At 37.7% G+C, this 19,012-nt stretch overlaps 3 protein-coding genes across 6 annotated transcripts in view; 2 read left to right on the forward strand and 1 right to left on the reverse strand.

The window, feature by feature from the left end:
- Positions 1-187: 187 nt before the first annotated feature.
- Positions 188-3,676, reverse strand: LOC118281231 (uncharacterized). Its single transcript, XM_035601800.2, has 3 exons — positions 3,637-3,676; positions 1,754-3,083; positions 188-1,141 (listed from the first exon to the last, which is right to left on the reverse strand). Exons 1-3 carry the CDS (start codon positions 3,674-3,676, stop codon positions 226-228), a joined length of 2,286 nt encoding a protein of 761 aa, XP_035457693.2. The 3' UTR covers positions 188-225.
- Positions 3,677-3,792: 116 nt separating this feature from the next.
- LOC118281230 (uncharacterized) lies at positions 3,793-13,289 on the forward strand. The gene is made up of 6 exons (XM_035601799.2): positions 3,793-4,154; positions 4,766-5,677; positions 6,465-6,764; positions 11,496-11,670; positions 12,379-12,482; positions 13,114-13,289. Exons 1-6 carry the CDS (start codon positions 4,076-4,078, stop codon positions 13,287-13,289), a joined length of 1,746 nt encoding a protein of 581 aa, XP_035457692.2. The 5' UTR covers positions 3,793-4,075.
- Positions 13,290-16,426: 3,137 nt separating this feature from the next.
- LOC118280978 (catenin alpha) overlaps positions 16,427-19,012 on the forward strand; it is a 59,422-nt gene continuing 56,836 nt past the window's right edge. For 3 of the 4 annotated variants that reach the window (XM_050700445.1, XM_050700446.1, XM_050700447.1), the window contains exon 1: positions 16,427-16,609. The gene's annotated coding sequence lies outside the window, so the exon portion shown is untranslated. The remainder of the gene's footprint in view (positions 16,610-19,012) is intronic. The other variant, XM_050700448.1, reaches the window with a different exon arrangement.

Below are 19,012 nucleotides of genomic sequence, written 5' to 3' on the forward strand. Positions count from 1 at the left end.
TTCCTCACATGAAGGCACAGAAAGGCTCTTCTAGTTTCGAGTCAGTGAGGACGAAGGCGTAACCTAAACGTACGCACGCTGCTCATGAGGAAAATTCTCCGAGTAAACCTTTATTTTTAGTTAATTCAGTGTGCCTCACGGTAGTTATCCTAAAAATGATTCGGAGGAAAATAAAACACTTCAAAACTCAATTTAAATCTTTTTAATGTTACATTAAAATAAATCCTACCATACGACAGATGGATGAAATATATCATAATGTGGCGGGGAAGAGAAATTTAAAACCCTTCTAGATCTTGCAGTGATATTCGCTGTATCACTTTTAGATTTCCTACCACTAGTCGTTAGTTTATATCTAGACTTTCTACCATCTTTTAGGTCATGGGTAACATCTAGAGAAAAGTGCTTATTAAAATCACGAATTATTTTGTTATTTGATTGTGTCGAATTGAAAACTGACGTAGTATCTCTCATTCTATGTCTATCGTGCGATAACAAAGTCTTATTTACTCTTGCTACTTTTTGATCTGATTTCACATTAGTGTGATACAACCCAGTTTTATTTGTCTTCAAAACTTTTCTGTATAACCGAGAAACGTTACATTTATCGCATTTTCTAATAACAATGTTACCTGTATTATTTGTTATGTTATACTTCTGCCTCAAACTACCTCTTTTTACTTCAACAAGTTTGACATATGAGTCGTCTTTTGCATCTCTCCCGTTATCACTTCTAAAGCATTTGCCAGTTTGATTTTTATCGTTTGTTTGACAAGTCCTCAAAGCGTTGGCTTGCTTCAATTCCTCAATCTGTTTCCCTAAATAATTCAGTCTTTCAATAATCATTTGTAGGTCCTTTATTCCTAGATTCCCCTTATTATCACTCAAAGATCTTCTCAAATGTTTTCTTTCTCTTTCTAAGTCTCTTTTGAACTGTTCCACCGATATTTCTTCTTCTGTGTGGACGTGAGCTGATGCGAATTTTGTCTGGTCGTATTTTGTCCTGCCTCCAATGTGCCATTTCACGAAGCTAGTGGTCTGAGGTTCCAAGTTCAAGAATGCGCGGAAGTTTAAACTCTTTGGTGGTGTTGTGGAGTTCCCTGATAATTTTGTTGGTGAATCCTGAAGATCGATTGCGAGTCTGGAATAGATAGATTATTTTAACACATTGAACGCCGTGGTGGTCATCGGTGACCGACGTTAGCGGAGGATTTGCCTTCAACAGTTTTCTATTGGCAGTCAAAGACTTAAGTAAAGATGTTTCTCGCACATACATACAAACATACATAACCTCATGCCTGTTTCCCATAGGACTACCCCCATGAAGGATGTAAGGAGCAAAGATTATGAAATGCCAATTGCTACGATTCTTACATAGGTATCTCTTTCTTATGGAATAGGGGGCAAACGAGCATACGTTATACGATGGTAAGCGATCAGCGCCGCCCATGGATACCGGCAACACCAGAGGAGTTATCTCTTTCGCTTTATCAACGTTAAAGGTACTTTTAATTTGGCCCTTCTTGCCAATGTAGTCACAATCAATAAAATTTGCTGGGCTTTTTTCGGTTTATCGAAAATTTCTCAGTAGTACCACGGAGTCTGGAATTGTGGCCAGTATATGGCAATAGGCTCACCCCCTATTACATGGGACTTACAACATAAATTGTACATTATACAGTGGCATTACGTGCTGTAATGTGCACGTAATGTGCCTACCTCTTCGGGGATAAAAGGCGAGGAAAAAAATTACCTTCCAATTTTCTTTAGCGATTCAAAAACTTGTTTATACGAATCCATGATATTAAGATTACTTGATACATTCCATTGTACAGGTTTCGGTGTAGTTTTAATTTTCTTCACACCGTAAGATTTTACATGTTTATCATATTTCTTCTTATGTTTTCTTGGCTTGTTACTAACTGTGGGTTCAAATTCATCTTTACCGGCTCTTAGGGCGAGATTTTCTTCATCTTCATCTATCTTAAATCTTTGTACATTAGCAAAAACAGCAGGTTGCTTTGATTTTGTCGTCTTTACTTCTTCTATAGGAGAAATTTCTTCATAAAACAAAGTAGCATAACGTCTTGTGTGAGGAGCTTCAGTCAGTTTTTCTTCTGACTCTTCAATAGTATTCAAATCAGAAGATTCGTCTGAAGGTTTATATTTCATGTTTGAGGCGCTTATATCTTTATAGAATTCTCCTGAATCCGAGTAATTGTAACCTTGTCTACCGATCTTATGGATTGGACTTGACGATGTCTTAGTTACTAAAATTGGTATTGTATTTTTTACTCCTGTATTTGCTTTTGTGGGACGAATGTCTGTAATGAAAATGACTTCAGAAGTTGTTCTTAAAGCTGGTTTAGAAGACTTCCAGAATGAAGCGATTTTATCTTTTAATTCTTTTCTTGTGTCTGTATCTAAGTTTGAATAGTGATCAAAGACCAATGCTCTGACTCCTTCTTTAATAACTTTGACGAAATTATCATCAGTCCAAGATCTACTTCGACCATAAGATTCCAAATCTTTAAGCACTTTATGGAATTTCTCTTCATCGTCCTTTGTGTATAAAGAATTTAGGTAAGCAACAAAATCTTTCATCTTGTCATCATACGACTCTTTTCTTAATACATCTCCGATGAAATTAACTATGAACCTGGTTTCTGAAGCAGGTTTATCTTTAATAAAGTCATAAGCTTCTCTAAGAGTCACTTTCAACTGATAAATTTCTGTCAACTCATGAAATTTGGAGCCTTTATAGTGATATTTTTGCAGTTCTTCGCCTAAAATATGTAGGAACATTTGGAAACCATTGTCATCGTAAGTGTTGAGTATACTTATAATCTGTTGTATAAAACCAGTGAAGGTATGTACTCTATCGTCAGTTAGATTACGTCGCGAGTGAGTCTGTTTAGTGTTACGAAGAACATCTTTGACTTGTTTGACGAATTTTTCAACTGTTTTTAATAGCAGTCTGTCGCCTGGTTGATTCTTATCAAATTTTAGAATCGTTTCTAGAGCGAGGTTGACATTTCTGTTTGGATGTTTCAGTTGCTGTTGCTGGGGGTTCGTTGTGTGTGCTGGAATTTGAAATTTTTGTATTACTGTACTTGCAAAGACTATTGTATGTTCTACAGTATTATTTTTAAGTGTGGGAGAGTCATGCTTCGACACGAATGGGCCGGCTCGACGGAGTGGAGCAGAAAACTGATGTCAAACAACGCTTGCGTTGTGTGTGTGAGGTTACTGGAGGCTCAATTACCTCCCTCCTAATCTTCCCAATCCCCGATTCCCCAACATGACTTAAATTTTTAACCCCAAAAGGTAACGCACTTGTAACGCCTATGTATTTGGGTTGTATATGTGCTGGCGAAATTGCTTATCATCAGGTGATCCGTCTGCTTGTTTACCGGCTTATACCATACTCAATATTGTACTGGGAAATTGCAAATGTAGAAAAAACCGAGTTTGGAGCTTGAAGCAAATATTTGTTATTTCAATTCAATTCAGTAATTGCTCTTGCGACCTCTCGGCCCATGAGCTAATAATAAATTCTCTACACTTAATAAATTAAAATAAAACAAAAGTACATTTGAGAATGACTCAATGAAAAATACCAATCCAAATAAATACCGAATATTGTGAACAGCAGAACACAAGCGCACACTTTCATTTTAATATAAAAACACTAACATTTTATCGCATCATAAAACTTGTTATACATTGCGCGAGCAACTATTTTTATATTTGTAATCCAATAAAATTGTTACAAAACTATTTTATTGACAATAAACATTGGAATTGTTACTGATTTTTAAACTCATTGTTAAAAAGTTTCATCGTTTTTAAGTTGCCTTTTAAAAACCCGATTTTAAATTCAGTTTTATTTTGAAAATATAATTTGTTTCAATTCAAATGGTGTACTAGACATATCAAAAAGTTACTAATAAAAAAATAATTACGTCCTATTTACCCTGTTAAAATATGTAGGATCATTAAATCATTGTGTGCAAGAAAGATCTTTTTAAATACTATGATTTTTAAATGAAGATCAAGAGACTTTAAAGACAGAATGGGAACCACTATGTTATTAGTGTTGTTCAGTCTGTTCTTAAATTATAATTTAGTGCAATGTGTTTTGAATACAACAGGTATGAATAAAGCAAATTTCATTTATAACTTAGTCTATTTAAAATTTTAATTAATCATTTAATATAATAATCGAAAATTAATCATTTAATTTGCATGCTGATAGTGCATGCTGTGCTTTTCTTTAAGTGATGAGGCGCTTAGACGTATGTTATTAATGTACAAATTATAATGTAATAGCGTACTTATTGTTGGAAAGCCTAAAATAAATAAATAAAACAAAAGTTTTTATCTGAAGGTAAACCATCAGCGCCGCCCATGGACACCAGCAGCACCAGAGGAGTCACAGGTGCGCCTACTGCCCGATCAGGAGCTGCGGACTACCTAGCGGGTTTACCGGGGCTCTGACTCGAAAAGCAGGAGTAGGAACGGGGTGGTTTTTAGTCAGTAAGAGTCTGACACTCCCTCTCGCCACGCCTAAGACGGGAGAAGTTATTGGATGATTTACCCCACTTAAAAAAAAACATTAACTGCCGCACTCAGAGACATTTAATGATTACTTAAACTATTCCTTAGTAACGATTTTGTATCGAAAACAATTGCTAAGGACTGGGTTAAGTAACTATTAAATGACTCTGAGTTCGGCGGTAAAAGTCTAATATCTCTTTTTCAGACAAATTCAACGAAACAGAAGTAATGAAAGGGCACCAAGAGCTCATGAAAAAAGTTCACACATTCTTCACAGAGTTAAAAAAACTATTCGTAGCCAAAAAATCATTACAGAGAAAGAAAGAGAAAGAAGCAGAAATCGACGAAGGCGTGAAAGAGACAACACATTCAAATCTAAGAGCTTTTCCAAATAACATTGACTTCAATCAATCTACTTCCAATTATAAACTGCATAAGTTACCTAAACACATTAATAAACCTATATTCCCGATAACACATATACCAATCCATGTTTACAAAAAACTATTTCCTGACAGCATACCTGAACAGTTTACTTTTCGTTCAGGAAACTTTTCTATTCGAGAATCTATTCCTTCTCTATCTAATTTATCATTTATTTTACCTCCAATGGCTAGGTTCAAACGACCATCATCTTTACATGCTACTAAAAAGACAACAAAATCAATAGCTGCAAGAAATATCGCTTCTTTAAAAGCGGAATTGGAAAGCTTGTATAGAAATAGTACTGCATCAGTTTTGCATACTTCTAAAATTAGACAGAAATTCTTCTTTAAGAAAAGAACATCTGTATCTACTTCTAATATTAACTCTGACGTCACTTCAACCTCTTCACCACCTCCTCTTTCATCCACATCAACTTTTCTACCATCATTTGACGAATCAGATGTCCTATACCCTATTTCAAATTCTAAATCTTCTCCTCTTAAGTCTAAATTTGCTTCTCGTGTATCGAGGTCAGAGAAAATGACTACAAAAAAGCTTCTTAGGATGCAACAACAAGAGCTGAGTAATTTCACGTCTTCTGATAAACCGGAGAATGAAGATCCGGATATTGAAGATGGTAACGTTACTAGTACTGAAAATCCAAATATTGAAGAAGATGATAATGTTACAAGTAAGAACTTTATTGTTTTTCTTATAGAATTTTTTTACATTTGATGGGTCGACGTTTGGCCGCTATCTCGCCTGATGGTAAGTGATGATGCGGCCTACGATGGAGCACGTCTGCCCATAAGCAACCTATTCACTCGGGCTTTGAAGACACCCATAGAACATTTATTTTTTGCCTCGTTGATCGAAGTGGTTACAAGTGCGACTGCTGAACAAGGAGTGTCGTAAAGTATTGATGGGCTTTTTTCGGATTTTCGAAAAAAATATTAGTAGTGTTACGGAGACTGGAATTGTGGCCAATATATGGCAATAAACTCACCACCTATTACATGGGAATTATGTATAACACCAATGGTGGAAAGTGGGTGTACATTGTATAGCGGCATTATGTGCCGTAATATGCACCTCTGCCTACCACTTCGGGGATAAAAGTCCAGATTCAAAATGTTACATGAAGTGACCGACATTTATACCAATTACTTGATTGTGTTTTTATCAACTGTGAAAGGAGCTGTCGTCGGCGGTATGTATGTCCGTATGTATACGACCTTCAAACCTTCAAGAAAAGGCTTACGGAATTTTTGAGAAGTGTCGTTAACGCATTTTGTGAAGTCCACTGATATATTATGAGAGGTGCCCATGGGCGGCGCTGATCACTTACCATCAGGTGACTCGTCTGCTCGTTTGCCTCCTATTCATATTATAAAAAAATGTTACTATCAGAACTGTTTGGTAGTTTTAGATTATAGTTTTACTTCAAGATCACTAACAAAATATCTTTCCATCACCAGCTCATCTAGATTTATCACAATGGCATCTAACTCCTGCACGAATGAAACCAAAAACCCACCACGGACGCCACCACCCACACCATCCCCACCATGCAAGGCAGAAGCACTCACTGAAGAAAAGGATGAGGCTAAAGTATCTCAGGAATAAAAAGAAGGGCTCTACAAAATACATGACCACGAAAGCTGATAAGGCTTTTATAAAAATTTCGTATAAGGTCTATCTTGGGTCTCGTGAGACGACAACTACTGATGGCAGCCCTGGCTATCTGCGCTTAGGTCCCGCTAAAGCTGTCACACCAGGTAAGTTTGTTAAATATCTATACAACGTGTAATGCTGGGGCCACACTAATGGAATATGCCATTGATTTTGAAAACAAATGAACGATTATGAACTTTAAATGTTCGTACAAACATCAATTATCGCCATAATCAAATGACATATTCCATTAGTGTGGCCTCAGCATAATAAAATAGCCATTATACATCAAGAAGCGCTGAAGAATACAGGTTGAATAGAATCTCTATACGAAGTTTCAGCTTAAAATACGGTTGTACCAAATACTTGGTGTCGCATGGTCCTTGATTTTATAAATCATACAAACGTATCACAATACTACAGGGGTCACTCGCTAATATTAATACGAAACATTTCTTCTGTAAATCTGATCGCCTAGTACCTCTATCTGCCTAATTTTGATTCGCGCGGCGGCGCGATTTGAAACATTCTTAACTTGGTACCATGAAAACATCAGTTTAAACAACTCTTACCGTATAGTTTGTTAATTATTATCTAGAAGCCGTGCAATTGATATGTACCTATACCCCTTTTTGTTACACATTGTATATGGTGATAGGTAATTAGTGAACGATATTGAAACACGTGATTGTACTCATGATTATAAATAACTTTCCCAAAGAAATTTTTTTGTATACTCATTAGTTTTATCACAGTAACAAAACAATAAAATTTCATTAGCACGTTTAAGGCGCTGTGCATAGTCAAAATAGGATTGATTTAACAGTGTTTTTGCCCAATGTTTACATGTTAGAGCAACAAAAAAAATATATTTAATCTTGATCATTTTTATAAATGGACCACCTTCTTCAAAACACGTTTTCTATAAATTTTCTCGATAAAAAAATCATAAACTAACCATTTAAATTGAAATTCTAGCCATTGTAACTATATTATTTATGAACATATCTTAATAAAATTAATAACAGTGACGTAATTTAAAATAATAAAAGGATCTGCCGCATTTATTTATCGATTGAAATGAGATATTTGTAAGGATTAATATAATTCATGATAAATAACTCAGAGCGAATCGAACAAAATGTCGTCCGATCATGACATCTATTCGTTTCTCTTTCATTCCTACGCGGACCGGCAGTGACCGCTGAGGCGCGCTGCTTGGTGGACCTATGTCAGTTTGTGTCAATCGCCGCTCAGAAAATAATCATTCACTAACATATCTTTTTGCTGTTTGTAATATTTTATTTTGTAATTAGCATTTTCTAAGTTGGGTTGTCAGTATATTTTTTTGTACGAAATCGATTTGAATTATAAGTTGTGTAAATACAATTAATTTTTTCTTATACTATTACCGCGTAGCATGGTGCAGATGACACATTCAGTAACGTTCCGTATCATTCTTAAAAGGAGAAGGGGACTTTTGGGCCCAGCAGTTAACTAGTTGAAATGTATATTAAAAAAACCGTCATATTTTTCTAAGGGAAATCACAAAATATGGTACCTTGTTTCTATCTAGGAAGCGAGAAAACTTAAATTAAGTTGTGTAATAATGTATGTAAAATAATGTATGTATAACGTACTCTTTGATTTAAACTTCTTAAAACACTTCTGTCTGACTTCAGTCAGTCACCGATTGACAGATGACACTTTCCCTATACTTATTATACTCTTTGGATGACACTCGTTCGTTGTGTTTCGTTCTAAGTGCGCACGTATTTTCCATGTTTTATTGTTTAACCCCACGACCTCGGCTTTATAAAGGACTTTTGACGGATCTTGAATCTATAAATTACCTGACTCTCTATTTTGGACAACTGCAACAAGCCTATCAATCGAATATTGACGACATAGATCGCTGTGTAAATTGTACGATTGCGACTGGTCGCTGTAACTCTATTGGCAGAAGAGTCTTGGAAGATGAGGCGACTTTATCAGTTATTCGTCAGTGGCGTGCATCTCAGCCTGTATAATATGGTATCTCAGTTGGGAAAGATACCAAGAAAATATACGTACCCCGAACCCCTTCACAATTCTAAGATGACATTCTCCTAATTATTCAAGATGATTAATACATATTTTATACTAATATTGGTGTTTTATTTATATATCCTCCTGTCCCTTTTTTAATTTTTAAAAGGTTAGTGCCTACCTACTGCTTCTAAGGGCCTATGCACACCACGTTTTTTAAACGCGCCGGGGCCGCGCATTTGTATCGATACAAACGACAACAAACTGCTCTGTAGGAGAAAAACGCACCGTCGACGCGTGTTTGTAGCGATACAGTCGCGATGCAAACGCGCGTGTGTAGCGATACAGACACGCGTGTGTAGCAATGCAAACGCGCGTGTTATACAAACGACAACAAACTGCACTCCAGGAAAAAACGGCCGGCGACGCGCGTTTCCAAAACGCGAGTCACTACGCGACGCGACGGCGCGTTTAATAAACGTGTTGTGCATAAGCCCTAAGTGCAGAATATTGAATGTAAAAACTTGTCTTCGACTGTAGCGACTGTTCGGGGCGCTGAAGAGCCAAACGTGTCAGATCTTCGACACGTCACACACGCTCCTTGCTTACAACCATAACACAACCAAAATTATTCAAAAGTATTTCGTAAAAAACACAAAAAACTGCAATGATATAATATAACCTCACTTTTACTACATTAGGTACATATAACTTGATTCAACTAACACATATTGGCGCAACATCTGGTCGGTGCCTGTTAGCCACACAGAGGATGTGAATAATGAAAATGGGAAAAGGACTAGGGGGAATCAAGTTGTGCAATTCCCCCGCACACTCTCCGAAATGTATCCGGTAAAAAACGGAAAGGCTTGCGACCTTGCGCCTGTGTTCAAGGCTTTGAAGCCGGGCCTCCACAAGCGCATCATCATTGATGAGCTTCTTGGCACGCCTTTCAATGTGTTCGAGCGCATCTAGCTGGCATTTAGCCGAGCCGTCCCAAAAGTGAGAACAGTACTCCATACATGACCGAACCTGCGCTTGGTACAGGCTCAGCAGTTGTTTCTATCTATCATCACTGACAGGACTATTGTAGCCAATAAACCTGATATAGTGGTGATAGATCGGCAAGCGCGCCACACGATGATAATCGATATCACCATTCCTCATGACGAGAACCTCGTGAAAGCTGAAAAAGATAAACAAATAAAATATCTTGACTTGGCTCACGAGGTTGTCGACATGTGGAGTGTGGATTCGGCTATCATTGTGCCGATAGTCGTGTCGGCCAACGGATTAATACCCAACAGCCTCGACAATCACCTTAGGAGGCTGGGGTTGGGCGGATGGATCAAGGGCCTGATGCAGAAGGCAGTACTTCTAAATACGGCACACATTGTGTGAAGGTTTTTGTCTCTGGACCCCTTACCACCGGTAGCTTGGGCTATGCTCCCGCTACTGGTCAGCTCCTATTTTTACATTTTTAATATTATTTTATTTTGTATGTTGTAGTATTTAAAAAAGTAAATTTAGATAATTTTAAATAAATGTAGATAAGAAATTAATGAGAATTCAATGTACGCTGCGAGTATCGATAGCGATAAAAAAGATCTTTCTAATGTCCATCCCTAATCATGTGGTACTGAGAGACGTCAACGTCATACAGGCAACTGTCACTAGCGCAAAAACTATAGTAGTAGTAAGTTTATGTAAATTATTGTTCGATTTCGGTTTTAGTCATAAAAAAACAAAATAAAAAAATAAATAAAAATAAAATAAAAATGTATACAACATAATATTGAAAAACTAAGAAAACAAAAACTAATACGAGTAATGAGATTCGATCTTAAGGATCACGGAACGCGATTCTAGACAGCAACGCATTGGGCCAATCGTCCATGAAACTATGAAAGCGAAATTACGCTCCTAAATAAAATGGAATACGCGTATCAATGACATTTGCGCGGTGCACCCCTCAGTACACGAGACCCACTTCACCTGCTTCACCCCTCAAATACATAAAAGTCGTCTATTCACCGCGCCTTAAGTTCCAAAATACCTACTAGTCTTACAATAACGCGGGCGCAGGCGTCTCGCTCCTAACAGCTGATCATGCGAATGCACGCGCGCGCGTTTGTTGTTTTGTTATTGTGATAAAACTAATGAGTACACAAAAAAAGTTTCTTCGGGAAAGTTGTTTGTAATCATGAGTACAATCACGTGTTTAAATATCGTTCACTAATTACCAGTCACCCTATATACCATGCGACGAGGTTGACTCGTCAACGACACACGTACTTAGGTATCGTCATGAGCTAATGTTCACATGTAATCAGCTCATGTAGTGTATTGTCCAGTCAACTGATGGTAGCGAGGTTGACTCGTCAACGACACACGTACTTAGGTATCGTCATGAGCTAATGTTCACATGTAATCAGCTCATGTAGTGTATTGTCCAGTCAACTGATGGTAGCGAGGTTGACTCGTCAACGACACACGTACTTAGGTATCGTCATGAGCTAATGTTCACATGTAATCAGCTCATGTAGTGTATTGTCCAGTCAACTGATGGTAGCGAGGTTGACTCGTCAACGACACACGTACTTAGGTATCGTCATGAGCTAATGTTCACAATTGTAATCAGCTCATGTAGTGTATTGTCCAGTCAACTGATGGTAGCGAGGTTGACTCGTCAACGACACACGTACTTAGGTATCGTCATGAGCTAATGTTCACATGTAATCAGCTCATGTACTGTATTGTCCAGTCAACTGATGATAGCGAGGTTTAAATATGATTGTCTTGTACAGGTTTACTGCCCACTGGGTCGACCAAGTCTCCGAACCTTCGTTACTACGAGATGATGAAGGAACTAGACGAGGGATATATGATGATATTTCTGATAGAACTTTGCAGAATAATTTCTACGAAGGATCAGAAACAAGTTCAAGATGTCATCATGCATACTATAACTATAATCAATGAGTAATTTTAAAATATTAACCTCTTTAAACTAACCATCAGGGGCCTTAGTCTGCTATTACAATTGTAGCAGAATGGTCGATCCGCGTCTGCTAATACAATTGTAGCAGAATGGTCGATCCGCGTCTGCTAATACAATTGTAGCAGAATGGTCGATCCGCGTCTGCTATTACAATTGTAGCAGAATGGTCGATCACTGAGCAATGCGAGTGGGACGGAGCTATGTAGGCTTATAGCTCCGTCCCTCTCGCACTGCTCAATGATCGACCATTCTGACACAATTGTAATAGCAGACTAAGGTGTTTTTTGGCATCGGCATTCCGTATGATGTCATCGGTACGCATCGCATGTAGGCATTGCCGATGATGCGGTCCGTACGATGCGGATCAGTGGACGCAGTTGTATGAGTTTCTATACAAGACAAACTAGAATCCGTTGCGTGCGATGCGTACGATGCGGGCCTGTGGACGCTTACTTTAAGTAAACCTTAATTGAGTCTGAGACGCTTAACTTGAGTATGGTGGTTAGTTTTAAAAAACAAAACGAGCAAATAGCTTCACTAGAGGACTGACCGACAGACAGACGTTATTAATATTATTATATTTGCTTTGACGCTCAAAAGTGCCTTCCTGGTCTATTTGAAATAAATGATTTCGACTTTGACTTTGAAAACGCAATCTTGACTAGTTTGAGAATGGTAATTTTTTGCAGACTACAACAAAATGGAAGGTTGATCTGGTTGGGGAGGCCGTTACTAGACATCACTGTGAAACTGTCAAGATTTGTCTCTAAAGCACCAATTGATCTTGTGAGATGTAAGTAGATTGTTCTGCTCTTTACTAGACCTGGTTGTAAGATTTTTGCATGGTATAAGCCGGTAAACGAGCAGACGGATCACCTGATGGTAAGCAATCGCCGCCGCCCATGGACACTTTAAACACCAGAAGCATAGGGTTAGGAAGTTAGGGTTGTTTGGGAATCGGGGATTAGCTAATCCCATTGGGCCTCCGGTAACCTCACTTATACGACGAATTACAACGCAAGCGTTGTTTCATGTCGATTTTCTGTGACGCCGTAGTATCACTCACATCGAGCCCGCCATTTAGTGCCGAAGTACGGCCGAGCAGAAAGCCGACGTGCAACAACGCTTGCATTGTTTTTCGCCAAATTAACTCCCTTCCCTGATTCCTCAATAACCCTTAAATTCCTAACAACCCAAATGCCAGCAACGCACTTGTTACGCCTCTGATGTTTCGGGTATGCATGGGGGACGGTGATTAGTGACCATGAGGTAATCCGTCGGCTCGTTTACCAGCTTATTCAATAAAAAAATACAGCAGATAAAAATACTATAAACAACATCTAAAATTAATGGATCTCTCTCTCTCTCTCTCTCTCTCTCTCTCTCTCTCTCTCTCTCTCTCTCTCTCTCTCTCTTTCCACCAGCTTACGCAAACATGACGACACAAATGCTACGTGAGAGGAATCAAGCACTCTCCGAGGAAGAGAATTCAATACTGGACCATGCAGACTCTTTCTACGATAGTAAAGAAGGAGAATATCTGTTTAATTCTCTAAAGGAATTCGAGGCATTTCCTGAGAGTAAGTATAACCAATATTAATTATTATGTTATCAGCTTACTCACGTAATGTTTTGACGAGGAACTCGATTAGTTTCAAGCCATGATAGAGGCGCACTGCTACTGAGTAACAGCGTGACAATCGCCGCGTCGTGTGTCGCGAAATGCTGCTCATGAATATGAGTCTCTAGCATGGCTTGAAACTAATCGAGTTCCTCGTCAAACAGTTACGTGAGTAAGCCGATAACATGATAATTAATTTAGTATGTCTCACGAAAGTTACAATAAAATTATATAACCAATATCGTAGTGATCCGGAGGTTTAAGACGCCCGCTTCTCATGCATGAGAATGCTGGTTTAAAACCTACCAATGGGAAGTCCCAATGTGACTTTTTCCGAGTTATATGTACTTTCTAAGATTATTTTAGACACCACTGACAAACGGTGAAGGAAAACATCGTGAGGAAACCTGGGTTTACAATTCATAATATTTTATAAGTTTGAAATCGCCAACCCGCCTTGAGCAAGAGTGGTGATTAATGCTCAAACCTTCTTCGTGTGGGAAGAGGCTTTTGGTCAGCAGTGGCCTATTACGTTGAACGAAAAAGAAACAAGAACGTTAGGCGCACTGAACACGCGAATAAATGATTTTTCTTTCTTTCTTTCTTTCACTGATTGGCCGGTGCGAAAGGAACAACCAATTAGAGCGTCGGGCGCGCTCTCGTTTCGATCTTGACTTCTCTCGACTTCTCCCGTCTTGGGCGAGGCGAGAGGGTGTGTCAGACTCTTACTGACTAAAAACCACCCCGTTCCTACTCCTACTTTCGAGCCGGAGCCAACCTGCTAGGTAGTCCGCAGCTCCGGAAACTCGTAATAAAGCTACAGTTTAATATAATTTTTTGACGTTTTCAGTTTCAAAATCCGGTTACTTAGTTTGTTCCACACTGATAGAAAACTTCTTTCATCCATTTCGTCGCCTCAACAAATCGAAGCGGCGACAAAGATTACTAGACTCTATCAATAAAGTAATAAGGGATAGATTTCCAGAAATCTCTTTGAAAGCACTCGAAGAAAATCCTTTGAACCCTAGAATAAGAGGTAAGTCTACAGCTAAACGTCCACAGGCCCGTATCGTACGCATCGCACGCAACGGATTTTAGTTTGCCTTGTATAGAAACTCATACAACTGCGTCCACTGATCCGCATCGTACGGACCGCATCATCGGCAATGCCTACATGCGATGCGTACCGATGACGTCATACGGAATGCGTTCGATGCGGGCCTGTGGACGCTTACCTTTATATAGTGACGAGAACTTTTCAAAGTTGTTCGTAAATAATCCAATAGATGGTGTTGGAATATATATTTTATTATTGACATCTAGAAGCAAAGTTTCCGCAGAAATGCTGGCGCGTTGGAATGTCTGTATATTATTTTTTTCATGGTATAAGCCGGTAAACTAGCAGACGGATCACCTGATGGTAAGCCGTCGCCCATGGACACTTGAAATACTAGAAGCGTTACAAGTGCGTTGCCGGCCTTTTGGGAGTTAGGAATTTAAGGGTTGTTGGGGAATCATGAATTCGGAAGGGCGGTAATTTGTCTCCGGTAACCTCACTTACACAACGCAAGCGTTGTTTTAACGCCGGTTTTCTATGAAGCCATAGTATCACTCCGGTTGAGCCGGCCTAGTAGTACCGAAGCATGGTTCTCCTACACTTAAATTAATCTCTATCCAATTTTTACAGCAAAAGAAACGCTGCATTGGCCAAAACTGCTAACGCTAACAACTTCAGAAATACCACTCTTAGCTTCGAACAAATCAACTACAGCCTCCAACAGAGAGAGAAGGAGACATTTAAAGAAAAAGAGGAAACGTAAAAGGCACAAGTATTATAGACGACAATTGGAAAATAATGAAACTAAATACTTAGAGATTAGAAATATAAATCAAACTAAAGCAAAGCGGCGATACAAAGTGATGACTTCGAAATATCATTTGAAACGCAAGAGAACTACAGATTCTTACCCATTGAATCTACATCGCAGACCAACTAAATATCATTATTCAACAATCACTCCTCTATATGTATCCATACCATTCCCTTTATTCCACGAACTAAAAAACTATTTAGATCCAAGAGTAAATAAAGTTTACCATAGAACCGGCGGCAAAAAGCGACGCCAGCGCCGCCCTAAACAAACTATAGATTTGGAAAGATTGCAGAATTATTACTACCCGTTTGAAGAGTATTTTAGACAATCAGAGCCCGTGAGAAGTGTAAGTAGAGTTACTAATGCGTATTTGAAGAGGATTGTCGAGGTTTCAAGTTATAGTGATGAGGAGGATTCTTTGCAAAGGAATTTAAATGGAGCTCTGTTTTATAATGGGACGTCTGCTACTGAAACTATGAAAGTATAAATTAAATACCAAGTTTATAAATTGTAAGCTGTGATTTCTATTAGCTAGTAATCAATTGTAAAGGCATAATATTTTGTAAATAATAAAACGTATTTTATTATTCTAATATTGTTTTATGTTAGTTACTAGACTATATTATAATATTCTAAATATCAGCTTAGATTTCAGCCATGATCGTCCCCACTGCAGGGCAAAGGCTTTCCTCCCTAGGGATGTGCCGTAACAGGCGTTGCACCGTGGGGCTCCGGAGCAGGTCTATTAAGAGGACCCGGTGCCCCTTACAGGTGTTGAGTGTGGCCACCGGGGTGGTTTTAGTGAGGTAAAAATCCCATACTCCCTAGTCTTTTATCCCCAAAAAGCTAGGCGCCTTTTGAAGGTTTCCTCGTCACCAAAAAAAAGGGCAAAGGCTTCCCTACCCTCCTTCCATGTCATGATGTCTAAATCCCCACCCAAACATGACTAAATATTATGTGTAATTAAATATTCAAAATTTACTACAGTGCCATCTGATATAAAAATCCGGAACTGAACACACTTTCTCAAAATGCTGTGTGTGGCAACTCTTTGTATTGTACAAAGCAATAAAAAAACCAATATAATAATTATATGAAAAATATAAAAATGAATAAAAATAAAAGTATTAAATAAAAATAAGAATAAGCCAAGAAATAAGAAACAATCGTAATAATTAAAATCTACTAAATTGGTAGAAAACTTCTACCAGTTTTAGTATAATTCCACTCTCCAAAGCTGACAACCCTCAGTTGATATTTTTTTGACACGCCTTGGGATACCTTTCCGATTTTATTTACGAAAAATCATATAATTTTGTGTGTTATTCGACAAAAACTTTGTGAAATATTGTTTATTACGAACTGTTAAATATCCGTGTTAGTGTTTTGTGTGCATAAAACAGCGATAACGTTGCTAAAAATCAGGTAAAAGTACTCCTACTATGTTGTCAATATATTAAGCAACCAAATTCAATTTCCCATATAATATTTACCGTTCACCAATTATCTCGACTCCTAAATTCCCCTGTATAATCGATTTGTATTTGTAATTATAACTTATACCCTAAAAACCTAATTTTAACAAAGAAAATACGGAACTATTTACCTAAAATACTATCGATTGCAAACTTTTGACTCATAGTCTTGAGAAAAAGTTTGTTAAACATGATAATTGCATTGTTAAACAGTGACTCATGATTTACACTTGAAGATTTATAAGTAAGTGCTTATAAACGAGTACTTTTGTAACGTATTTCTCGATAATTTACTACGAAATAGACATCCGACCTACGAAACACGATATTATATTTCCGATAGCTATAATTTTAGTTTTATTTATTACGTTCCAAAGTATTTGTTTATAGTGTTTAGTAAAAGATATGATTATGTTTAACTTATTAGTCTATGGACATTGATTCACGTATTGTTTATAATTTTTTTCTTATTGTTATTGCTTTGTAAGTCGCAATGTTACGCGTTTTATCCCCGAAGGGGTAGGCAGAGGTGTATATTACGGCACGTAATGCCGCTATACAATGTACACCTACTTTTTACTGTTTATGTTATAAGTTCCATGTAATAGTGGGTTAGCCTATTGCTATGTACTGCACATAATTTGTACTAATTACTGTTTAATGGTAACTTCAAAGGACCCTTAGCTTCTTATAAAATACTGGGGACTGTAAAATTCTTACCTAATTTAATTATTATGTTATCGGCTTACTCACATAACTGTTTGATGAGGAACTCGACTAGTTTCAAGCCATGCTAGAGGCTCATATTCATGAGCAGTATGAGCCAAAGTTTTAATAAAAACAATTTGTACTATTTGTAGTAATCACTGTTTTTATGTTAAATATATAGCTTCTAATGATAGACTGGGAACTGAAAGGTTCTCACCTAATTTAATTAGTATGTTATCCACATTATTATCTGACTGAAATGTGAAATAATTAATTTAGTATGTCTTACAAATGATTCATACCTCATTAAAACCACCCTGATGATTACCATCAACATCTATGGACCCTGGGCGCTTTAAAAAGATCAACTTTAGACTAGGCAACACCTATTTATGACACACACTTAATATTAAAAATGTGAGAGTTTGTTTGGTTGGTTGTTTATCTGTCAATCATGCTGAAACTACTGAACAGATTTTGATGGATAGACAGGGTATGAGCTGGCTTGGGTGATAGGATACTTTTTATGCTACATGAATGCAGGCGAAACTCTATTAACTACATGGGACTTAGTTATAACACAAATGATGAACAGCAAGTGTACATTGTATAGCAACATTATATTCTGTAGTGTGCACCTCTGCCTACTCTTCAGGGATAAAAATGCGTGAAGATATGAGCTAAGGATTTCCTACATAGTTATGTTTTATGAAAAGTCTATGTTTAGTAGTTATGTAGGTGAGAAAATAAAGATTGATTCAGTACAGAGACAGTAGCTATTGTTATACTAAATTGTACGCTTTGTAACGAAGCCATATCTTTTGTAACTCAGTCGGCTCTAGACAACCAATGGTTACTGTCTCGGTACTGAATCTATTTTTGTCTACTTAACTATAAGTGTGGGAGAGCCATGCTTTGGCACAAATGGGCCGGCTCTACTGGAGTAATATCACGGCCGAGCAGAAAACTGACATGCAACAACCAAAATACTATGTTTTATTGTTTGAGTGAGGTTACTAGAGGCCTTAATTACCCCCATTCCCCAACAAACCTTAAATTCCAGCAAAATGCCAGCAATGCACTTGTAACCTCTTGGGTGTTTCGGGTGTCCATTGGCAGTAGTGATTGCTTACCACCAGGTGGTCCATCTGCTCGTTTACTGGCTTATACCATATAACTATAGAAAAAGAACAATTTAAAGTTCTAATGTTACAACACAATGTTTACACAATAAAGAATGAATGATTGATAAAAATGAGTCAGCGAGGAGTTGCTATCAGCATTAAATTGTAAGTGAAACAATAGCTTTATTTGATGTTACTAACTAACTATTTCAATAAAATATGTCAAACAAAGATTTAACTATGACTTACAAATATTTAACATTGTCAAATACATAAAACACTAATAATAATGTAGGACACCAGTTTAAGAGCCAATTGATGGCTGAACTTAACTAGTAATGATCTAAGAATTTAAGGGTTGGAATCGGGGATTGGGAAAATTGGGGCGGGGTGTAATGGGGCCTCCGGTAACCTCACTCACGCAACGAAACACAACGCAAGCGTTGTTTCAAGTCAGTTTTTGTGAGGCTAAGGTAAGTAGCTGTTTGACGAGGAACTCTACTAGTTTCTAACCAGGCTAT

Source organism: Spodoptera frugiperda, chromosome 19 (assembly GCF_023101765.2).
Source record: "Spodoptera frugiperda isolate SF20-4 chromosome 19, AGI-APGP_CSIRO_Sfru_2.0, whole genome shotgun sequence".
NCBI lineage: Eukaryota > Metazoa > Arthropoda > Insecta > Lepidoptera > Noctuidae > Spodoptera > Spodoptera frugiperda.

What these genes read in the sequence shown, in the direction of transcription:
- LOC118281231 (XM_035601800.2), bottom strand. Translation starts at nt 3,676, where the DNA reads ATGAAAGTGTGCGCTTGTGTTCTGCTGTTCACAATATTCG. An exon ending in TCTGCTGTTCACAATATTCG is followed by an intron (nt 3,084 to 3,636) that starts GTATTTATTTGG and finishes TTCAAATTCCAG; the next exon opens with CACACACAACGAACCCCCAG. An exon ending in TCGCTAAAGAAAATTGGAAG is followed by an intron (nt 1,142 to 1,753) that starts GTAATTTTTTTC and finishes TATCTATTCCAG; the next exon opens with ACTCGCAATCGATCTTCAGG.
- LOC118281230 (XM_035601799.2), top strand. Translation starts at nt 4,076, where the DNA reads ATGGGAACCACTATGTTATTAGTGTTGTTCAGTCTGTTCTTAAATTAT. An exon ending in CGCTAAAGCTGTCACACCAG is followed by an intron (nt 6,765 to 11,495) that starts GTAAGTTTGTTA and finishes TGTCTTGTACAG; the next exon opens with GTTTACTGCCCACTGGGTCG. An exon ending in ACCAATTGATCTTGTGAGAT is followed by an intron (nt 12,483 to 13,113) that starts GTAAGTAGATTG and finishes TCTTTCCACCAG; the next exon opens with CTTACGCAAACATGACGACA.